Source organism: Aphis gossypii, chromosome 3, assembly GCF_020184175.1.
Source record: "Aphis gossypii isolate Hap1 chromosome 3, ASM2018417v2, whole genome shotgun sequence".
Classification (NCBI taxonomy): Eukaryota; Metazoa; Arthropoda; class Insecta; order Hemiptera; family Aphididae; genus Aphis; species Aphis gossypii.
The window spans coordinates 2,507,916-2,529,445 of record NC_065532.1 but is presented as its reverse complement, the minus strand read 5'-3'; the positions used below and the strand labels follow the sequence as shown (position 1 = coordinate 2,529,445).

Here is a 21,530-nt window from a genome sequence, read left to right as displayed (position 1 = left end):
ATGTACTAAATTTGTGTTGAAGTTGATGCGTTTTTAGAACTTCTAGGTAACTTCTAATAATTATCAAGTGCAGTAAAATTTTAAAATATTTTTCAAATAATTTTGATTAAATTATCTACATTTATAATATTTTTTTATTATTTAACTTTGAATTATAAAACAATATTACTTAGAATAGTTGTAATAATCGAGTATTTATTATTCTGAAGCACTTAGATTAAAAATTTGATTTTGAAGATGTGACATATATTTTTTAATTTGATTCTGATACTTACATTTACGGAATGCAGTTTACACTTTAAAATAACAAATTAAAAATAATACTTAACTAACAAAATACGCAAAACTTTAAATGTATAACAATGATTTAAGGCTTATAATAACTTGCGATCAGTTAAACTAGGTATGTAGAATGATTAAATTATTACAATAGAAATAAAACGAATAATGATTGTTTGGCAGCTAGTATGATTTTAGTCCCTGACAAATCATTTGACACACCTAATGACCTTGTAAAAAAAAAAAAACCAAAAATTGATTGCCAGAATTATTTCGGAGTAAAAATTATGGCGAAATATCCGTAATATAAGGCCTTAAGGGCAATTATTATTATTTTTTTTTTCGTAACCTTATACAAGTTTTAATATGATAACAGAAAATAATACCTAAAAAAGAAATGTATACATTACATGTTCACATGTTTAATTTTAATTATTTTAATTAATCTTATTAATCTTAATATGTACAAATATTTGAATTTACTACTTTATTTTATTATTTAAAAATAATACAATACATAAAATTAGTTCATATTTTATTGAAAATAGAATGTTTTAGTTATTACTTATTATATTCTCCACTAATTGATAATATTTCAAATATATAATATTATATTATAGGTACTTACAACATTTTGCTTTATCAAATTATTGTTAAAAATATCGTAGCCAATACAAAAGAATTTTGAAGTTAAAATAATTGATAAACAAATTATAATAAAATATATATACACAATATATTGATTTTATTGCTTTCTTATTTAATAAGTTAAAATTAAACCTAAATTATAATACGTAAAATATGAAATTAGTTTACATTACTTATATCTGAAATATACAAATAAATACATATTACATACATGATTATTTTTATATAAAAATAACTTATGATTAAGAAACAATTTTTCACGTAAAATGTTTTTTCAATTTTTACTTTTGATTTTACACAATAACGATATCAATGTAAAATTAACGCAATAGTAGCGACCCAAAGTGACTTGGCATTACGCCGGGTGACCAAATACACAACGATATAAGCTTAGTTACGACGCCCTGAGAGTCAGTCGTGTCAGTACCTTCTCCGTTGCGTGTGAGTCATTTTCGATCAAATTTATTTAATTAACAGTTTAACACCAACATTAAAAAACAATGGCTCTGAACAAGAAAGAAACACAGATGATGCCTGCCTTAGCTGATCCGATGTCTTTCGCTAAGGATTTCTTAGCCGGTGGTATTTCCGCTGCCGTATCTAAGACAGCTGTGGCTCCCATTGAACGTGTCAAATTGTTGTTACAAGTACAACATATTTCTAAGCAGATTGCAGTTGAAGACAGATATAAAGGTATTTTATGTTTATCAAATTAAAAATATAATTCTAATTGACTGAAATCAATGATGATTCTTGGACGATTTTTGTCATCTATAATTCACTTATTGATAGTTAAAGTATTACTAAAAATGTATAAAGTTTACCTGTACTTTTAATAGATATAAACACTAATATAATTTGTAAATCGTTAGGTATGGTGGACTGCTTTATACGTATCCCCAAGGAACAGGGAGTCACAGCTTACTGGAGAGGAAACATGGCCAACGTGATTAGGTACTTCCCGACTCAAGCTTTGAACTTTGCGTTCAAGGACAAATACAAGCAAGTATTTTTGGGTGGTGTAGACAAGAATACACAATTCTGGAGATATTTCGCTGGTAATTTAGCATCTGGTGGTGCAGCTGGTGCCACATCCTTATGCTTTGTATACCCATTGGATTTCGCTAGAACTAGGTATGTTCAAAAATAAGAATAAAATTGTATTATTTCTTACTAAAAGCTTTTAAAAATATTCTTTTACTATTTATATCATAAATATTTAAAAAGGTTGGCCGCTGATGTCGGCAAAGCCGGAGCTGGTCGGGAGTTCAATGGTCTTGGAGACTGTTTGTCTAAAGTATTCAAATCTGACGGAATCACTGGATTGTACAAAGGTTTTGGTGTATCCGTTCAAGGAATCATCATTTACAGAGCTTCATACTTCGGTTGCTTCGACACTGCTAAGGGAATGTTGCCAGACCCGAAATCTGCTGGATTCCTTGTATCATGGGCTATCGCTCAGGTAAATTTAATAATTCACTTAACATCATATTGGGATAGCTAATGAAATTTAAACCATTGATAAAAATAAATTACATATCTGTAGTTAAATTATTACGTTTTAATGTGTTAAAAGCATAATATTATAAAAGCATATTTGTATAATTTCATATAAAATAACAAATTCAAAATGCATACTTTCTTATTATACTGATAGAAGTTTATATTTTATCTATTTTTTTCAATTAAAAATATAATAGATTTAATTAAATCAAAAATATATTTCAATAATTCATAATATTATTGATTAATGTTTATTCATTTTTATAGGCTGTGACAACTGTTGCTGGAATTGTTTCCTATCCCTTCGACACAGTCAGAAGGCGTATGATGATGCAAAGTGGTCGTGCTAAGTCTGAAATCGTCTACAAGAGCACTCTCCACTGTTGGTCAGTCATTGCTAAGACAGAAGGAACTGGTGCTTTCTTCAAGGGAGCTTTCTCAAACGTTTTAAGAGGAACTGGTGGTGCCTTAGTATTGGTGTTGTATGATGAAATCAAAACACTCCTTGTCTAAGACAAAAAAATTCCATTTTAGTAACCAATTGATGGGTTAGTATGTAAGAAAATTAAACAGCCTATTTCACCCAATTTACACATACCTACATCTATAGTAAATTGGAGAATGAAGAGGATATTATAAATTGTATCATAAAAATCAAACTTCATTATTGTTATCGTGTAAATAAATGGAAAATTGTTACCTAATTGATATAATTTTTATTTTGTTTTAATTTCGACAACTGCTCTACCTATAAAATTTTCTCATAGAAAAATTTTGCCTGAAGGATGTAATAGTTTTTTTTAGTTTTTCTATTTTTAAAAGTTCTGTCGTCTGGCGGATGCTCAGCCGTACAGATTTTAAAAGCCAGGAGAGTATTATCAATGTCATTCTATATTTAGCGACCCAGTTACGTTGTTGCCAAAATAGAATTTCAGTAACAGACATTGCAGAGGTTAATATTCAAATTTTACATCTTATATAATTTACATAGATACCCTTAACTGATATAAATATTTATAGTAAAAATCGGAAATAAGGGTACTTGTAATACTCAAAATATAAATCAGGTGATTAAACATTATTTTTAAACATTTATTTAAGCATTCATTGATAGATTTTAATTACTTATTACTGTTGATAATGTTATTTTTGCAATATCTATGTAAATGTTAAGAAGGGATTTTCTTGAACAATTATTTTAAATATTTCTATGCCTACAATATTTCTTATTAATTTGATGTGAAATAATAATAGAAATTAAAGGTATATACAATATTCATAATCATAACGACATGTTAGGATAATTTATTATTATAAACAAAGTCATTAATCAATTAAATATAACATCATAATTCATAAATTATATTATCCAGTGTTTAAATTTATTGTAGTCGTAATGCGCCCAACGATCTCTCATTGTACGTCACGTTTCAACAATGTTGTAAGTATTTAGACGAATGGGAGTGTAATTAAGTACATTGAATCCACACAATTAGTATTTTTAAATAAATAATAATTAGTACTAAAAATAAATAAAAAAATTAAATAAAGATTGTTAAGTATGAAAAAAAGAATGAAAATATTCTAACAGAGAAATAGTATTCTAAGTGAAGTCAGAAGTAAGCTGCAGTAGCCTGTAGCAAAACAACAAATCGAATAATTCCTAAAATTTGGATTTCGGTATAGTAAAGGACAATTGGACAAAGGTAGATTAGATAAGATTCTATAAGCTTTCTAATATTCGTATTTAAATATAGCCAGTCAATAGTGAAATCATAGATTTTATACTTTCCGTGATGGCATAACTGCATGTCTGCATAGGCATTGAATAGCTAGAGATCGTACATAATATTATTATGTACAAACATTTAAATGCCCATTAAAGCAATTTATCTAATGTAGGTGTATGATGTATGATAGTATGGTACTCGTATAAAGTTCATACCTCAATATTACTTATATATTTATTATTGTGTAATACACTATTGTAATATATAAAAATAGATTAATTTAAAAATTCCATCAATAGTATTTATAAGTATTACGGAGTATTATTATAATATATACTATTAGGTAACTATATATAGAATTGCAATTAACTACGCAACGTTTAATATACATGTTTGATTTTTAAAGATTATAGTTGAACTTCATTAGTATTATGTTTAAGTTCAATATCCACTAAAATATTTATATTATAGAATATTCATTTTATAAAAAATAGTTGTAGAAAATGGAAACCAAAAATAAATTTTTTAATAAGATATTTATTGATGACCCATTTGGTATTTAGTCCGGTGTAGACAATAATAATAATGATTATTTTATTTAATTTGATTATTTTTTATAATCCAATTTACTAGCAATAGTAAGTAATATTAATAATAATATTTAGTGATTGTATCTAATAATTATTTATGATTTATTATTTTTAATAGGTACCTACTAGGTTTGGTTTTTGGATACATACCTATATACTACGGTGTATAGGCGTATAGCGCATTTATTTATTTATACTTGTACAATTACTGACATGCAAAAAAAATTAAATGATACAAGCTTGTGTATGAATAACAGATTTATGTTAAATATAGTTAACTTTTCAAGAATTCACCAATAATAAATAAACAATTTAAAAATTTAAAAAATAAGAATTAGTACCGAGGTGTTACGTTTCTGATGGTTAGTTTTTATCCCAAAAACCATTAATAATTCGACTGATTATCAATTTAAATTAAAAAATTTATTCATGATATTTAATTAAGTATTGGACAGTTCGTAACAAAGTATTTTATAATTTTTATATGCTATACAGACACATTAACTTTTATATATATAAATTTAATCCTAATTGTTTTTATGTATTTATTATAAGATAACACATAATCGTACATCATAAACAATTAACAATACATACGTAGTATGTATCATGGCTAAATGATAATTTTCTTTTAATTTATTATTTGGTATGGAATTAATAATCTCTTTCTGTAATTTAATGGTATTTTGTAACTCTAAATTTAGTTCTTTTTCTTTTTTTAATTTTAAATGTAGATCCAATAAATGTTGTTTAAGGCTGTTTAAATAAAACATAAAAATAAATAGAATTTAATTATACATTAATAATTATTTATATTTTTTTCATACTTCTCAACTTCATTCAAGTCATCACCATTCACCACACTGTGAACTAACATCAGCTCTTTGCTCTGGAAGTCTAGGATACGCCATACCTATTTCACACTGAATACCAACATCTTGTGTTTCACTTAATAATAATTGTACTCCAAACAAGTAAATCATTTAAACAATTATTTTTATTATTTGAAGAAAATGGATCAATTTTTTCTTTAGGTGCTGTAGAACTTTGAAAACTAGATTGGAATAAACTATCATGTGTGGAGTGTGGTGTATGTGTATTTCCAGACTTACATTTAATTGTTGGTTTTGAATTCTGGGCTGGAATAAAATGATTTAGAAAAGATTTAATTGATTTTTTTTATGTTGAAAAATAATAACCAACCAAATTTTTCGATGGTACAGCATTTTCGTTGATATTTAGGAGAATACTCTAACATTCTTTGGATCAATGGTTTTTCATAATCAGATGAATCAAAATGTAATGAGCATACTCGTGCTACAACGTTGACATACATTTTAGGTAAATTAAAATAATTATATTATACTTAAAAACCAAATTAATCTATAGTTATTAATTACTATGTATCCATGTAGGAGTATAATATAAAACCATACATAAATGTTATATGTTTGCCTAATAAATAACCCCGGAAAAATAATCCCCAAAACCCCAAAGTTTTTCGCTTTATTAAATGAAACTACCGACTAAATTTCATACTCAATAGCTTCAGCGGTCCGGCTAGTCGATGATGAATCACTCAGCACAAGTCATTATTTTATACATAGAGATTTATATCTATTTTATATTTTATCTATTAATATTCAATTGTACAAAGGTATGTCATACATTTTTTTTTTTTTAAGCAATGAGATGATACCAATATTTAGATTAATTTGCAATTTGGTTATTTTTTCCATAGTTATTTTTTCACGGTACCGTCGGTACCAATGTACCATGTTATATATACACAACAATCCTTAGTTTACTAACCAGAAGAAATTTTAATTTTTTCAGATATAACACTAAGTTCAATCCACAATTGTTGCAAATATTCTTCCTTAGGAAAACGATGAAGAATTGGTTTAATTTCGGCAATTTTTAATATAACATAGGTAGTATAATTTTTAATATAGGTAGTAAATCTCAGTTGAAATTCGTAATTTATAAATATATATATAGGTATGTATAATTCTGTTAATTGGAAATAAAATGTATAGAAAAATGAAACATGTATAATAAGAGTACTTGTTTGCTATCGCCCTGCCATAAATAAAATGAATAATATAATAAATTATCTATATTATTAATGATTAAATGTTAAAAAAATAAATGTATTAGTCGATACTATTTTAAATAATCATAATTGAGAACACATCGCAATCTATCGGTATCAGCGATCATCGAATATGTTACACCACTATCGTAAATAACCCGTTTACAACTGCAATAGTAGGACAGTAGGTAATTATAACGGCGAAAGGAACTCTTTAATTATTACTTCTTATCTAGTTATTATTTTAATAACTATATTATTGTACTAACTCTCCTGTCCATTCTTCAATTTTGTTCGGCGCAATAATGACGTCATGTTAAAAAATACATCGCGTATCTATTATAATATGAATCATACATCATCAACCTAACCAAACCAGATGATGATTTGTGGTACCCAAAATAGTATTCATAACAATTTTTCTATTAAAACACGACCGAGAGCGGTTAATCGCAGTAATTATTTTTGAACTTCGCTTCTAAATTAGTGAAAAAAATAAATATATTAGCAGACAACTATTACTACTATAAACGATACCCTCTCCTCTTTCTAATCTTAATATACATAATATAGATTATAGGTATTAATAAAATAATTTAGTATAAAATACACGAGCGCGGAAAACAACACAAATATTCTAGACAGTTGAGCGGTATTACAGTGATCTCCGTCGCACTCGATTATAAATCGTCTTGTTAATGATAATAATATTGATAATAATTTACACCATCACTACAGTTGTACCGTTCAAGTTCAGCGACGGTACCACCGACCGATCTACACGTCGCGTGCAAGTAGTTTCAGTTATGCCGGTGAAGGGGAATCGCGTGCACCGATAAAGTCAATATTGATAATTCTTTATACTGTTGATCTTGCGCTGTGCGGACGGACGTGCATATTGGCCGTTACGTACGCGCGTTACCTGCAATATCCCGTCTGCATCCGGCCAAGCGGTTGGATTCGCCATGTCGGACGTGATTCCGTTCGTCCAACTGTACGCCGCCGCCGTTCTGCTGGTCGTGTTCCTGAGCTACGTTTACCTTACGTACCACTACGGCAAGTGGACAAAGCTCGGAGTACCGCATGCCGTGCCGACGCCGCCATTCGGCAGCTTGGGCGATGTTGTCGCGGGCCGCGCACCGCTCGTAGAAGTCATCCATTCGCTGTACCGCGAGTTCGACGGCCAACGGTATTTCGGCATCTTCGAGGGACGCCAACCGCTGTTGGTGGTTCGCGACCCGCAGCTAGTGCACACCGTCATGGTAAAGGACTTCCGATCGTTCGTCGACCGAAACGCAAGCAAGGAGTCGTTCGTGCACGACAAGCTGTTCGATCACCTGGTGAACTTACGAGGAGATCAGTGGAAAGCCATCAGGGCCAAGTTGAGTCCGACTTTTTCCGCGGCCAAACTCAAGTCCATGTTAGGTGACATAAACGTGTGTACGGCGCGTCTGATCGACAACTTGAACGGGCAGATAACGAACAACAATGGTAATGACAAGTGGCGATATGTATTACTCTATTACATAATCCATAAATGGTTATATGTTGTACAGGGCGACTCACCAAGAGTGTGCTTGCTCTACTCGTTTTTTTTCGATAACGCAGTTATTCAAAATCATCTGATGTTTAGCATTTTTTAATTAAATTTAAATTTAAAGAAAAAAATAGGGATGAACGCGTTTGGTGAATCGCCCTGTAAATGTAAATATAATATAATTTATAAATATAAATATGTAAAAACTTCTAGGGCATTTGTGATATTTATTATTTATAACATATACTCGGGTCAAAATATTCAATTTGTTTTCGAAATCCGAACATATTCTTTATACTTCGCAGAAACAAAAAAAAACAAATACCGTAGGCGTGCGATGACTAAATGATATGTGTAGGCCATGAGGTATTTATGTGCATCAGGATTAGGTGTAACAGATACCCACGTCCTAAATTAGAAATTAATAAATTTTAATTGTGTTATATGGTAAAAAGACAAAAATAATACATAAATTACCTACATAGATACCTATTATTTACCTATATATTTTAACATAATATTTTATTCGATGAATTTTATAGTTTATTTATAAGTAGTTAATATTCAAGAATTTTGATAATCATACATTACATACATTATATAGATGGATATCATTATATAAATAAACAATACATACATATGAATACAATAAAAAAACGTCTTAAAACATAGACATTGTTTTGCAAGCGATAATTTTAAAATACATTTAGGATTTAGGATTAATATTATATTAATACGTATGTTTAATTATTAACTTAGATGTAAATAATCACAATTTTTTTAAAACAGGTTTTTTATATTAAAATAGCCACTTGTAGTTTAATCTGAAATACCTTATACCAGTTACATTGTAATAATGATTATTTTATCATTTTTTATATATGTATGCACAATGATAAACATAGAAGTATTTCAAGTACTTATCAAAAAAAAATATCATTATGTGATTAAAATTAAATTTAGATTTCTTAGTATAGCCTATACCCTATAGGCTATAAGGCATAAGTATTATATATACTATTGGTATAACAAGCATGATATTATAAAATATAAATACATAAAAATGTTGTTTTAACATAAATATTACGTTACTACAAGACTATGTATAAAAATTAAAATGTTATAAAATAAATATACCTAAGGCCATAACGTTAACAATTACTGTATGTACTTAGTGTACATGTTTAAAATAGTTGGATATTTTTATCACTATTAATACTACCTAAAAAACTAAGTTGAAAATTTATATTTCGTACCTACAGGAATTGTTGATGTGAGTGAAGCAGCGGCTCAATTTACAACTGACACTATTGGCCGATGTGCTTTTGGTCTAGACTGTAATACATTATCAAATCCAGATTCAGAATTTCGTCGTACAGGACGAGAGATTCTTATGCCGAGACTTCGATCGACTTTACTAAATTTAACCAGACTACTTGGTTTTGGTCGGCTTTTAGATGTATTTAGAATACGTGGTATGCCAAGCAACATATATGACTTTTTTGATGATCTACTTGAAACAACAATGAAACAACACAGACATGGAGAAAATTCACGTAAAGATTTTATAGCACTTTTAGTAAAGTTGAAAGAAGAAGAAAAACTTAAAGAAAATGAACAAAGTAAGAGATTTTTATATTATTATAACTTAATAACGTTATAGTATATCATTTGTAAATATAACATATAGGTACATACCAAAATTACATTTACGAAATATGGGTATAGTCGTATAGATTTATACATATCACTACTATAGTCTATAGACACTAAATAGTAAAACAGTACTTCTAGCTTTATAGTTGTTTTTATACATGTATTGGATATAAAAATTTGCTCACCTAATTTAACTTTATACTTTTTATTCACATACTATTTTTATTTTAAACTGAATTTTCCCTCACTAAAGATATTATAGAAGTTGATCGATAATAAAATATTAATCATAAATCGTTATTAGCATTGTTTATTTGTACTCGTACGTGGTAGCTGTATAAAAACTATTAAGGTATACCTCCTTATTAAGCATTTATTTATTCATTGAATTTCATCATTAAAACACTATAAAACATTCAACTATCGGCTACGGAACACTAATTCAATAATTACTAAATAAGTATGTAGATATTATTACATTATATTATACTTAAATCCGGTAATTTTAACGTAACTTTTGTAGTTATTGATGTAATTGTCTTAATAAGCTTATAAATAATGGTCAATAATCAGCTTAAGATGTTTATTTATATTTTTCTATGATACCTACATAAGATAATTGTAAAACTTGAATAAATAGATTACTATATTTTAATATTATTAGCTTATAAGTTATAACTACATATAAGCTTAGAATACACCTAGTCGCAATTAAAATTAAGATATCAATTCGATTAATTTCTAATACATTTATAAGTATGTTATGATGTAAATTACAAAAATAACTTAATTATTCCACGAAATGTATTTCTTCAACAAAATCAATCTTGAAAAAACATACAATAATACAGAGTATATTGTTATTAATTATTATTATTCAATTCTGAATTACTTTTCAGAATTGTTTACTGATGACATATTAGCAGCAAATGCTTTCGTATTTTTTGTTGCTGGTTTCGAAACTACGGCTTCCACAATAAGTTATTGTTTATACGAGTTGGCGATGAATCCTGAAATTCAAGTAAAATTAAGAGAAAAAATCAAACAAACATTGGACGCAAACAATGGAACGCTTGAATACGATACGTTAAAAGACATGAAATATTTGGATATGGTGATAAATGGTTAGTATATATATATAATGTTATGTTGTGATTTTACAAATTACAGTAAATTAAATATTAATAAATAAGATATATTTTTAACTTTATGGTTAACTTTTTTTTATCAATATATTTTTAGAGACATTTAGACTTCACCCACCAGTTCCAGTTTTAAATCGAGTTTGCACTCAAAAGTACACAATTGAGGACAGTAACATAACTCTAAATGTTGGTGAAAAATTAATAATTCCCATATATGCATTACATCACGATTCCAAGTATTATTCAGACCCAGAAATATTTGATCCTGAACGATTTACTGAAGAAAATATAAGTTCAAGACCACACGGCACATTCCTCCCTTTTGGCGATGGACCTAGGATATGTATCGGTAATTACCAACATACTACATTTCAATTAATTGTATAGCCATGAGAAAATTTGAAGTCAGTGCATTTTAACTATGACGTCTTTAAATGTAGGTTTGCGATTTGCGATGATGGAAGCCAAAACTGGACTAGCAGAAATATTGTCGAAATTCGAAGTATCACCATGTAAAGAAACACAAATTCCAATTAAACCTAAACCAAGGTCAATTTTACTCACACCAAATGAACCAATTCGCTTATCATTGAAAAGTGTTGATCAATAATATAGCAATCAAAATATTTTGCTATTCAATATTTAGGGTTAATTTAAAATTAAAAGTATTAATAAATTATTCTGTTATCATTTATCAGTGCATCAGTGATATACTGATATGTTTATTTGTTTCCATTATTTTTTTCAAATAGGAATGTCATAACTTCAGTTTTGAAGACGATCACTCAAAATATGCAACCATTAATGCTCATTAAATCAATGAGTGTTAATTCGTGAGTAAGAGGTATATAAACACCTATATTTAATTGATTTAAGCTATAATGACTTATATTAATTAATTAAAACGATTGATAAAATCGAACGAACTCCAACTCCAAGATTAAAAATAATACTTAAAAACAGGTTAACGGGAATCAATTTTTTTCATTGAGGAAAACAATGAAAATACAACAACTCTAATAATTACTCTCTAAACCTCTCATGCGACCATATATATACATTTTACTTCATACAAAAAAACAAAATTGATGATAATTTAATTTGTTTAACTTCTTAAAGAATTATTGATAAAACAAAGCAATGCAATAGAGACGTTGCAAAGTAACTTACGAAGTTCATACTATGCAACTATGTACATTGTACATGTTATGTATTATTATACTTGTTACATATATATATATATATATATATATAATAAATTAATGCTTTTAAATAAGCATATTAAATTAAGTCTAAACAACATAAATAAATAATCATTTATCCCTAATTTTCATTTCAAATAATCATACACATTATAATATTTTGGTATGAATCGCAAACCATAACCGTTCGGTCTTCATCTACATTTGCAAAAAAAAAAAAAAAGCCCAAAACATAGCGTTCGGCGCCACAAACTATACTGTTTTGATCGTGAAAAATGATATATGACATAAATCAAAGAATAAAAAATAGTCCAATCGACTTTCGTTTTAAATTAGGAATAATATATGCTTTTTGATGATTATAAATACCATTTTAGGGAACAAATAGGTTAATCGGCATTTATTGAATGCGCGCATTGTCGGTCGCCTATAAACGTTCAAACAACAAAATAATAATACTATAATATACACTCAACAACACAATATAAAATAAATTTAAACATCACGTCCCAGTCTGACTTCTGCGCAGTCATTTCCGTCCCGTTATTGTAATAATAATTACCACCATACACATACCTATATTATGTACTATTTCTACAATCGCATTACACATTTACGAAGGCCGCCAAAACATCTCGCGATTACAGCTCGGCAAAACAAGATTCATTGTGGACCGCGTTTGAGAGTGGGAAATTCCCACTTACTTTAATATTATAACGATATCATTTGCGTCATCGATGCAGAGCGTACTACTACTGTCAGTGCCGACGCCGTTTCCGGCGGACGTATATAGTGCGGCACATCGGCCACAACAATACAGCTGCAGTGGCCGCACCGACCGTTTGCGTCGTTCGTGATGATCTGCTTCGGTTGTTGGCGGGACATCTTGCCGGTCGCCGCGGCCGCCACTGTTGTGTCGGTGTTACTGGCGTACGCGTACTGCACGCGCCACTATGGCCACTGGGCGACGCTGGGCGTTCCGCACACCAAACCGGCACCGTTGCTGGGCCACTTCGCCGGGCCAACGTTGGGCCGCGAGTCGGGCACCGTCACCGTGGACACGCTGTACCGGCGGTTCGCCGGTCACCGGTACTTCGGGCTGTACCAGCTCCGACACCCCATGCTGGTGCTGCGCGACCCCGTGCTGGTGCACTCGGTGCTGGCCACAGAGTTCGCGTCGTTCCACGACCGGGTGATGAGTAGGACGTCGTTCGAGCACGACGGGCTGTTCAACAGTCTGGTGAACCTGAGGGGCGAAAAGTGGAAAGCGGTCCGGGCCAAGTTGAGTCCCACGTTTACCGTGGCCAAGCTCAAAGCCATGTTCGCCAGTCTGCACGTGTGCACCGGCCAACTCGTCGACAAACTGTTGCTGCTCACGCCCGGTGGCCAAGGTATACAAAATAATGTTTCATAATAGGTATTATGCGCCTGATGTGTACAAGGTGTATTACCGCGGTCGGTGTTAACACTTTAATCGATTTCGATAGTGCTTATAAAATATTTTACATCTGTGCTGGAAATGGCTATCGAAACCTTAAAAGTGGTCAATACTTAAAACATTATTTAAAAGGAACAATATTATATAGATTAGATTACACTGCGGACGCACGAGAACACTATGAATGAAAATTACACCCAGTATTTCCTAAATCGTAATCACAATTAGTACATTGTATCAAAATCTACTATAACAACAATAATAATAACCTTTTTTTATAAAACGATAGTTTGCAACTTTACGTAAATTAATACTTTAAATACTAATAAGTAATTATAATAACTGTTGTCAAGACCAATGTCGAACAGTCACATAAAATATAGTCTGCTAAGTGCTCGCACCAAATATGATAATAGACATTGCATGAACAGTCACATCATGGTCCTTTTTAAACATGATGTAGTGGTCAGTATGGTACCTAATTAAATTAATCAATTTTTTTGTTTATTTTTAAGTTTAATCTACGAGTATATAGGTACTGTTGGTTAAAGAAACTCTATACCTAATACGTGATATCATAATGACGATTCGTATCCTACAGAATATATTAGTTAAAACATCCACTAATACAAATGATGGGTATAGTATAAAAGCAATTAAAGTAGACATAGATTGTAGGTACCTGATTACTTCCTATTGCCTATCTCAACTATCACAATTGTACCAATATTCGTGACAATCGTGATTGGAATGCACTACACTAAGCGTTTTCATTTCTCGGGTTTTTTTTTAATAAAATATATCATATATCATGATATCATTGTTATTGACAGACAATACGGCACGGCTTATGATTTCGTTTATATAATAGGTCATTTGAAGCATCAGAAGTTAGCGATCAACACATATACTTAAAAATGAGTAGGTTAAGCTTTAAGTTATATACCAATTAATTTGACAAAAAAAAAAATTATGAAAATAAAATAAATAATAAATATTTTACGATTATACCGTAGGTTGAAGCGTCTTATTATTATAGTACTATATTAAGTATACCTACACCGAGTTGAATAATAAGTGAAAGCTGTTTTTAGAATATCTCTTTTCGAGGGCATGAACATACATTTTAGTTAGATATATTATACAGTATTAAAACCGTTTAATTTAAACCTTAAAAACTCAAATACCTAACTTAATCAAACATAAATTGATAAATGACCATATACCGATTAGACATATTTTTATATACGAGAAGTATAGATAGTTTATATTAGAATAAACATAATTGAAAATTGAAAAATTTGTGACTGTAGTATAAAACTATAAAATAATAATTTTAATTTATTTTTAACGTCTTTCAAAAAGAAACATTTTACGTATAAATTTATTTTTCATAACATTACCTTCTTTAATAAATCAAAAATTAAATTATATTATATTATACTATTACCTAAATAGTAATTACGTAAAGTATCTTATCATACTAACATTAAATATTAAGCACATTTCTTCCGTCATAAGACACTAAGCAGTAACTCCATTTTTGTGAAAATCGAGTTGTTGGTGTCTATTTATAGATATTTTAATTCTCTATCGATTCCCGTAATAAAAATTTATGTTTTTCTCATTAGAAATTCATAGAAATTGATAAGAAAATAACAGAAAAGGCAGTATGTACATAAATTTATTAAAATATGTAGCAAATAAGCTGCAGTATGTCCATCTACTAGAACAAAAAGCAGTAACTGCCAGTAAGTGATCTGGACTCAGGAGTTCTGCTTTTTCACCTAGTTATTATTGTATTCACAAAGCATTATGTCCAATAAAATTAGAATTTCTGGTTTACTATTTATATTAATCCGAAAATAGAATTAATACTTAAACTACAATGTTATAGGCCTAAAGATAACTTGATAATGAATAATATATTATTAATTTAAAAAAAAAACCAATTTAACCTTAGTAATGTGTCATTATATTTTCAAAGTGCTACATTTTTCTATGTTTGAGTTATTAATTTGTGTAAATAAATCTTAAAATAAATAACAGATCGAAAAAAATGGTTTCTAAGAAAAACCTATATTGAATAAGAATAAATCATTCTAACATACAATTTAAATAGGTCCATGATCATAGGGCATTAGGCAGTAACTCCAAATAAAAGTGTACTTTCTGCTTTTTTTCTTCTGACTTATATAAGAGATCAAACAATATGCAGTAAGTCCATTTAAACCCATAAAAAAATATCAAACAACTTTTTTTTTTGTGTTCAATAGTTTCCTCATAAAAAATACAATGTCATACCATCTCTTTAAGTTTAAAAAATGATTATTTTTCCCTACGGCCTAATTTAGTGTCGAAAACTTATCCTTTCCTGAAAACTACGATTTTTGGAATTACTGCTTAGTGGGTTATGACGGCAGATTTTACAAATCACTAATCAATGATAATATATATTTGTATTAAAATTATTTTATAAGATGTTAAATACATTACGTTGTTACTTTCACGTTATTGTACGATGTTACAAATTACAATATAATATATTAATTATTTATACACGAGTATTATTTTCCGACTACCTATATACACACACATATATATATATAATATTCCAAATTAAATTACTGTACATATTACATTGCGGTTTGTATATTCTAAACGTATAAATTACCTATCATTATAACTTACCTATATGTGTAAGTTATAACTTAAAAGTGACCTTATATTTTCTATACCGAATCCTAAGGGCTTAAACTACACAAAAGAGGTAAATTGTCATTAATCCAATGAAATTAATTATGTATTTACGTCAGTGGAGTACAATTACGCGCAGTGACGGAATAACAAAGAACATGATTTTGACTATTTAAAGGCATACGATTGCGTGTGACATTGATGTGACGTTGACAAATTTTCAATAGCAATAATAATTATTATAATCATCATTATTTTTAATAATTAAAAACACATAGAAATACATCCATTTAGAAACTATTTTAGCACATTTATTAAAATGTAAATAATTCAAAAAAGTGAACAAATTTCATTTGATTAAATTTATAGATTGGTTATGCAACTTATGCTCACTAGCGTTTTTTAAATTGAATTATCAGTTGTCATTATAATACTGTTAACCGTAGACATACACTGTTTTTTATACAGTACCTTTATATGACATATTCATTTACCCGCCGTCTGATGTATCGAAATGTGTGCTCACTTCTAACAAATCACTTCCCCTTTTCACACTTTACGATGCATTTAATTTTCCATTTTAAAAAATAAATATAAAATATTAATACTGCGAAAAAAGTACGTAGATTGATACGGTTGACACACGAACGTCGAACACAACTGACCGTAAATAGGTATAAACTATAGACAAATCCGGAATCCCTCGACGTATACCTAGGTATATTGTATATATTTGTGCATGTATGGGACTTTACAATAAAGATATTAATATTCTGATCTAAAAGTATTAATCTAAAATATAACTAATTACTTCTTTGTGATGAGAGGTTTGTCTGATATTGGCAATAAACAGTAATAAATAATTTATTACATTAACGTACGGATTTATCGTAACCTTTATAAGTTGGCAACGTTGTTTAAAACTAAAGAAAATAAAGCGTTCACAATGGTTTCGCGCCCATTTATGTAAACATTTGAATTTTACCAATTGAAAATGTGTACAGATCAAACCTAACTCTAACTTAACCTAACCTTTTTTTATAGGTAATAGATAATGCATTTTACAATAGTATAGACAATTTAAAAATGTATATTTGTTTTTTTTTTTTTTTTTGGTACGTTATGGTTATTAATATATTATTATTTATTATGTAGTTAGTACTTAGTATTTATACTAGAAAACTTACAAACATATTCAGTAATATACGTATGTCGTATACCTATTATTATACTTATTAAAATATAGACAAAATAATATATTGTACACACATTGTGTTTAAATTTAATAATAACTTAAGCTTCATCATATTTGTTGAACACAGGTATTGTTAATGTCAGCGATATATCATCAAAATTTACAATCGATACAATTGGAAGGTGTGCTTTTGGGATAAATTGCAATACACTTTTTGATTCAAACACAGAATACCAACGAGCTGGGCAAGCGGTTTTTACACCTACGCTGAAATCGTCTGTATTAAACTTTATGAGGTTAATTGATCTAGGATGGCTTGTGGACTTATTTAGGTTACGTAATATGCCAGATCTGGTCTATGAATTCTATTCAAATTTATTTCAAGATACAATGGAGCTGCGTAAAAGTGAGAAAGAAGATCGTAACGATTTCATTTCGATTTTAATCAAATTAAGAAACGATGAAAAAAAAAACAACAGCCAAGTTGGTAATGTATACAAAAAACATTTTAAATACCTATCTACTTACTAGGAATGTTTTGTTTGATGAATTACGAGATTATGATTAGTTAAATATCTGCCTAGACAGCCTAGTACCTGGTAACTATATTAAATGTAATATATCAATGTAGTTACTTAAATAATAATTATCACTTTATCATAATTCGAGTCGAGTGAATATAAAACCTAAAATAACATTATAGATTTTAAGATTATTTGTCACGCTTAGTCATTAATATTTTAAAATATTCAAAACTGTAATAGTGGAGCCACGTGAATTGTGAAGCCTCCTTCCTGAGCCCTAGGGCTGTATATAATAATTTATTTAATTTCGATTATAATATATTAATATGAAAAAAAATTATCAATTAATAACAAAAATCATGATAGGTATACACTATACAACTTTAAAAACATTTCGTAACGTTTGGCACATCAAAACCCAACCCAACCACTTGAATAAATTCTGGTTGTCCAACTGACCAACTGATCCAAGAATCTAACATAATTAATAAGAAATTGATCAGATTTCAATATTTTTTAATATAAACTGACTTATTATTAAAGTATAATAACAGTATTTTAAATAAATTATTATTTGTTAATATTGATTATAATGTTTATAGACATTTACTATAATTACTATCCATGTGTTTGAACAAATAACAACTAATTAATTTAATACAATGTTTTCAATGTGTAATTCAAATCACACATCTCCAATAACACTGTATTTATCAATAGATCAATTAGTATATTGTAATGATAGCCACTGTTTAAAATTAATGGCTAACAAAAACTTCATCAGCATAATCTTTTACTATATATATCTTATTGTATATATATTTACACAAATGCCTGTACAGACATCTGTAATTATATATTGTTATGCCCTCATTTTAAAAAAAAAAACTGTTCTATTATAAATCGGACGACACCCATATCGACCATTGGCTTGATCTCAATAAGAGCGCTCTCCTTGCATATTATGTCTCCAGCTAGGTTATATATTGTACAATAAATATAGAACAATATATAGCTTACTTTTCTTATATATTATTCGATTCATAATGTTTAATTATTAATTCTGCTAACTAAATTTCAACACTTTTCAGAATTATTTACTGACGATGTCTTAGCTTCAAATGCATTTATATTTTTTGCGGCTGGCTTTGAAACCACTGCATCTACTATGAGCTATTGTCTATACGAGTTAGCTTTAAATCAAGACATTCAAGTCGAATTGCGCAAACAAATTAAGCACACACTAAATGAAAACAAAGGGATTCTCACTTACGATGTGGTAAAAGATATGAAGTATTTGGATATGGTATTAAATGGTTAGAGCGCAAGTTTAATGTAAAATAATTCGACGATATCAACAAAAAATATTTTCTTTTTTTAAAACTATAACTAATAACTATAAATACCGATTATTTTAGAAACTTTGAGAATGCATCCACCTGGCCCTGGTCTATTGAGAGTATGTACCAAAAAATTTAAAATACCAGACAGTGACATAACTTTGGACATCGGTATGAAAGTACTTATACCCACATATTCACTACATCACGATCCTGTGTATTATCCAAATCCAGAAGTGTTCGATCCCCTGCGGTTCACAGAGGACAATAAAGCTCTGAGACCGAATGGAACGTTCCTGCCATTTGGCGATGGGCCTAGAATTTGTATCGGTTAGAGTTTTTTTACTTAAGTATTGTATATTGTATTATTTGTATACTACTACCTTACGTATTCCAAATATTCATTAAAATATCAAAAATATATTTATAATATCTTGTTTGTTCGACGCAAATAGGTCTACGATTTGCATTGATGGAGGCCAAAACAGGACTAGCAGAAATAATATCAAAATTCGAAATACTTCCGTGTAACGATACAAAAATTCCCATTAAATTAAATCCAAGATCCATTCTACTGACACCAAATGAACCAATATGTTTATTGTTTAAACAAATTAAGTAATTTTTTCATTAAAAATAAAAATAAAATAAAATAACATATTTGTTTTTTTCCTTTATTATGTTTTTATAATAATTTATTGTCATTATTTTATTATTATATTTTCCTTTTTTTAACTTATAGATTAAGAATATTATTATAGATACCTATAATTAACTTAAACATAATTTTCATACTTCGATTAAGTTTAACGTATTAAGTTCAGGTAATAATAATATTATAAAATTAATTATCTATTAAGACTATTAGCCATTAGGTATAAATAAACAATTACAGTGCCGTATAACATGTCTTTCAGGTAGCTCAATTGAACTAACTTAAAAATTAGATCGATTGGTGGGTAGATTATAAAATAATAGATAGTACTTTAGAGTGTCAAGTCTTTCTATTATAATTTTATTTACACAAAAATATTATTAGATTTTTCTTTTAATTTTCAAAAAGGTATATTTATTTACAGCTATGGTTATAAAAATAATATTTAGAAGGAGTGGTGGGTCAATCAAATTATTTGTACGAACTGAATTTCATTCGGGGCCACTGAACAATATAGATAGATATAAATCATTACTCATTAGTCATTAATGACCTAAAATTAGTTTGAAATACTCTAAATATTCAAACTAATTTTATGTTGTAAGATGTAATTGGATGAAGTTAAATTTCAAAATAAAATTGTAATAATATATAAATAATTAAATAATTTTAATTTTAAATTTACCGATAGACTGTTATTTAAGGGGTTTAGTATAAACATTAAATAATTTTTTATAAACAACACAATTTTGAAAAATAAAATAATATCAAAAATATAAGTCATTAAATGCAACATATGAACAAAAATAAAATACAGACATGTATGAATTCGTTAATCATTGTAGCTTTATAAGTCAAAACCTTTTGTCTATTGTCTCTATGGACTTACGACTTATAGTCTATAGAGGACGACGTTACATTTACAATAATTTACATTAATAAAATTGTTGTCTACTTGTCTCCGTCTTATATAGGTATACATGGTAAATTTGCGTTCGGTAAAACCAATTGTGTGTTGTTTTCATGATTTTAGAGCAAATTGACCTATGATTAAAATTAAAGATAAGAACATTATTGTACTTCAGCGTTGGCTCTTATAAATATTTTAATTTCTAAGCAAATTATATGAAAAAATTGCAAATATTATGAGTCAAAAATGCTCATTTCTAGCTTAAAAATAAAAGCAATTGGTTTGTTTGGAATCAGAATAACGTGAAACGAATTTATAAAAATCATATCTCTATCTCATGTATGAAAGGTATGCTTTAAAATCCGAGCCCTAATTATATATGTTTT

At 28.6% G+C, this 21,530-nt stretch overlaps 2 protein-coding genes and 1 pseudogene across 2 annotated transcripts; 2 read left to right on the top strand and 1 right to left on the bottom strand.

The window, feature by feature from the left end:
- The first annotated feature begins 1,328 nt into the window (after nucleotides 1-1,328).
- LOC114121221 (ADP,ATP carrier protein 2) lies at nucleotides 1,329-3,134 on the top strand. Its single transcript, XM_027983455.2, has 4 exons — nucleotides 1,329-1,620; nucleotides 1,800-2,061; nucleotides 2,155-2,389; nucleotides 2,698-3,134. The coding sequence occupies exons 1-4, from the start codon at nucleotides 1,428-1,430 to the stop codon at nucleotides 2,941-2,943; spliced, it is 936 nt and encodes a 311-aa protein (XP_027839256.1). The 5' UTR covers nucleotides 1,329-1,427; the 3' UTR covers nucleotides 2,944-3,134.
- Nucleotides 3,135-3,214: 80 nt separating this feature from the next.
- Nucleotides 3,215-7,162, bottom strand: LOC114121242 (uncharacterized; annotated as a pseudogene).
- A 147-nt stretch (nucleotides 7,163-7,309) lies between these two features.
- Nucleotides 7,310-20,237, top strand: LOC114121204 (uncharacterized). The gene is made up of 10 exons (XM_027983428.2): nucleotides 7,310-8,336; nucleotides 9,645-10,004; nucleotides 10,938-11,162; nucleotides 11,281-11,532; nucleotides 11,624-11,790; nucleotides 13,179-13,776; nucleotides 17,843-18,202; nucleotides 19,331-19,555; nucleotides 19,658-19,909; nucleotides 20,035-20,237. Exons 1-10 carry the CDS (start codon nucleotides 7,811-7,813, stop codon nucleotides 20,199-20,201), a joined length of 3,132 nt encoding a protein of 1,043 aa, XP_027839229.2. The 5' UTR covers nucleotides 7,310-7,810; the 3' UTR covers nucleotides 20,202-20,237.
- The last annotated feature ends 1,293 nt before the right edge of the window (nucleotides 20,238-21,530 follow it).

What these genes read in the sequence shown, in the direction of transcription:
- LOC114121221 (XM_027983455.2), top strand. Translation starts at nt 1,428, where the DNA reads ATGGCTCTGAACAAGAAAGAAACACAGATGATGCCTGCCTTAGCTGAT. An exon ending in AGTTGAAGACAGATATAAAG is followed by an intron (nt 1,621 to 1,799) that starts GTATTTTATGTT and finishes GTAAATCGTTAG; the next exon opens with GTATGGTGGACTGCTTTATA. An exon ending in TTGGATTTCGCTAGAACTAG is followed by an intron (nt 2,062 to 2,154) that starts GTATGTTCAAAA and finishes ATATTTAAAAAG; the next exon opens with GTTGGCCGCTGATGTCGGCA.
- LOC114121204 (XM_027983428.2), top strand. Translation starts at nt 7,811, where the DNA reads ATGTCGGACGTGATTCCGTTCGTCCAACTGTACGCCGCCGCCGTTCTG. An exon ending in GCAGATAACGAACAACAATG is followed by an intron (nt 8,337 to 9,644) that starts GTAATGACAAGT and finishes TCGTACCTACAG; the next exon opens with GAATTGTTGATGTGAGTGAA. An exon ending in TTTGGATATGGTATTAAATG is followed by an intron (nt 19,556 to 19,657) that starts GTTAGAGCGCAA and finishes CGATTATTTTAG; the next exon opens with AAACTTTGAGAATGCATCCA.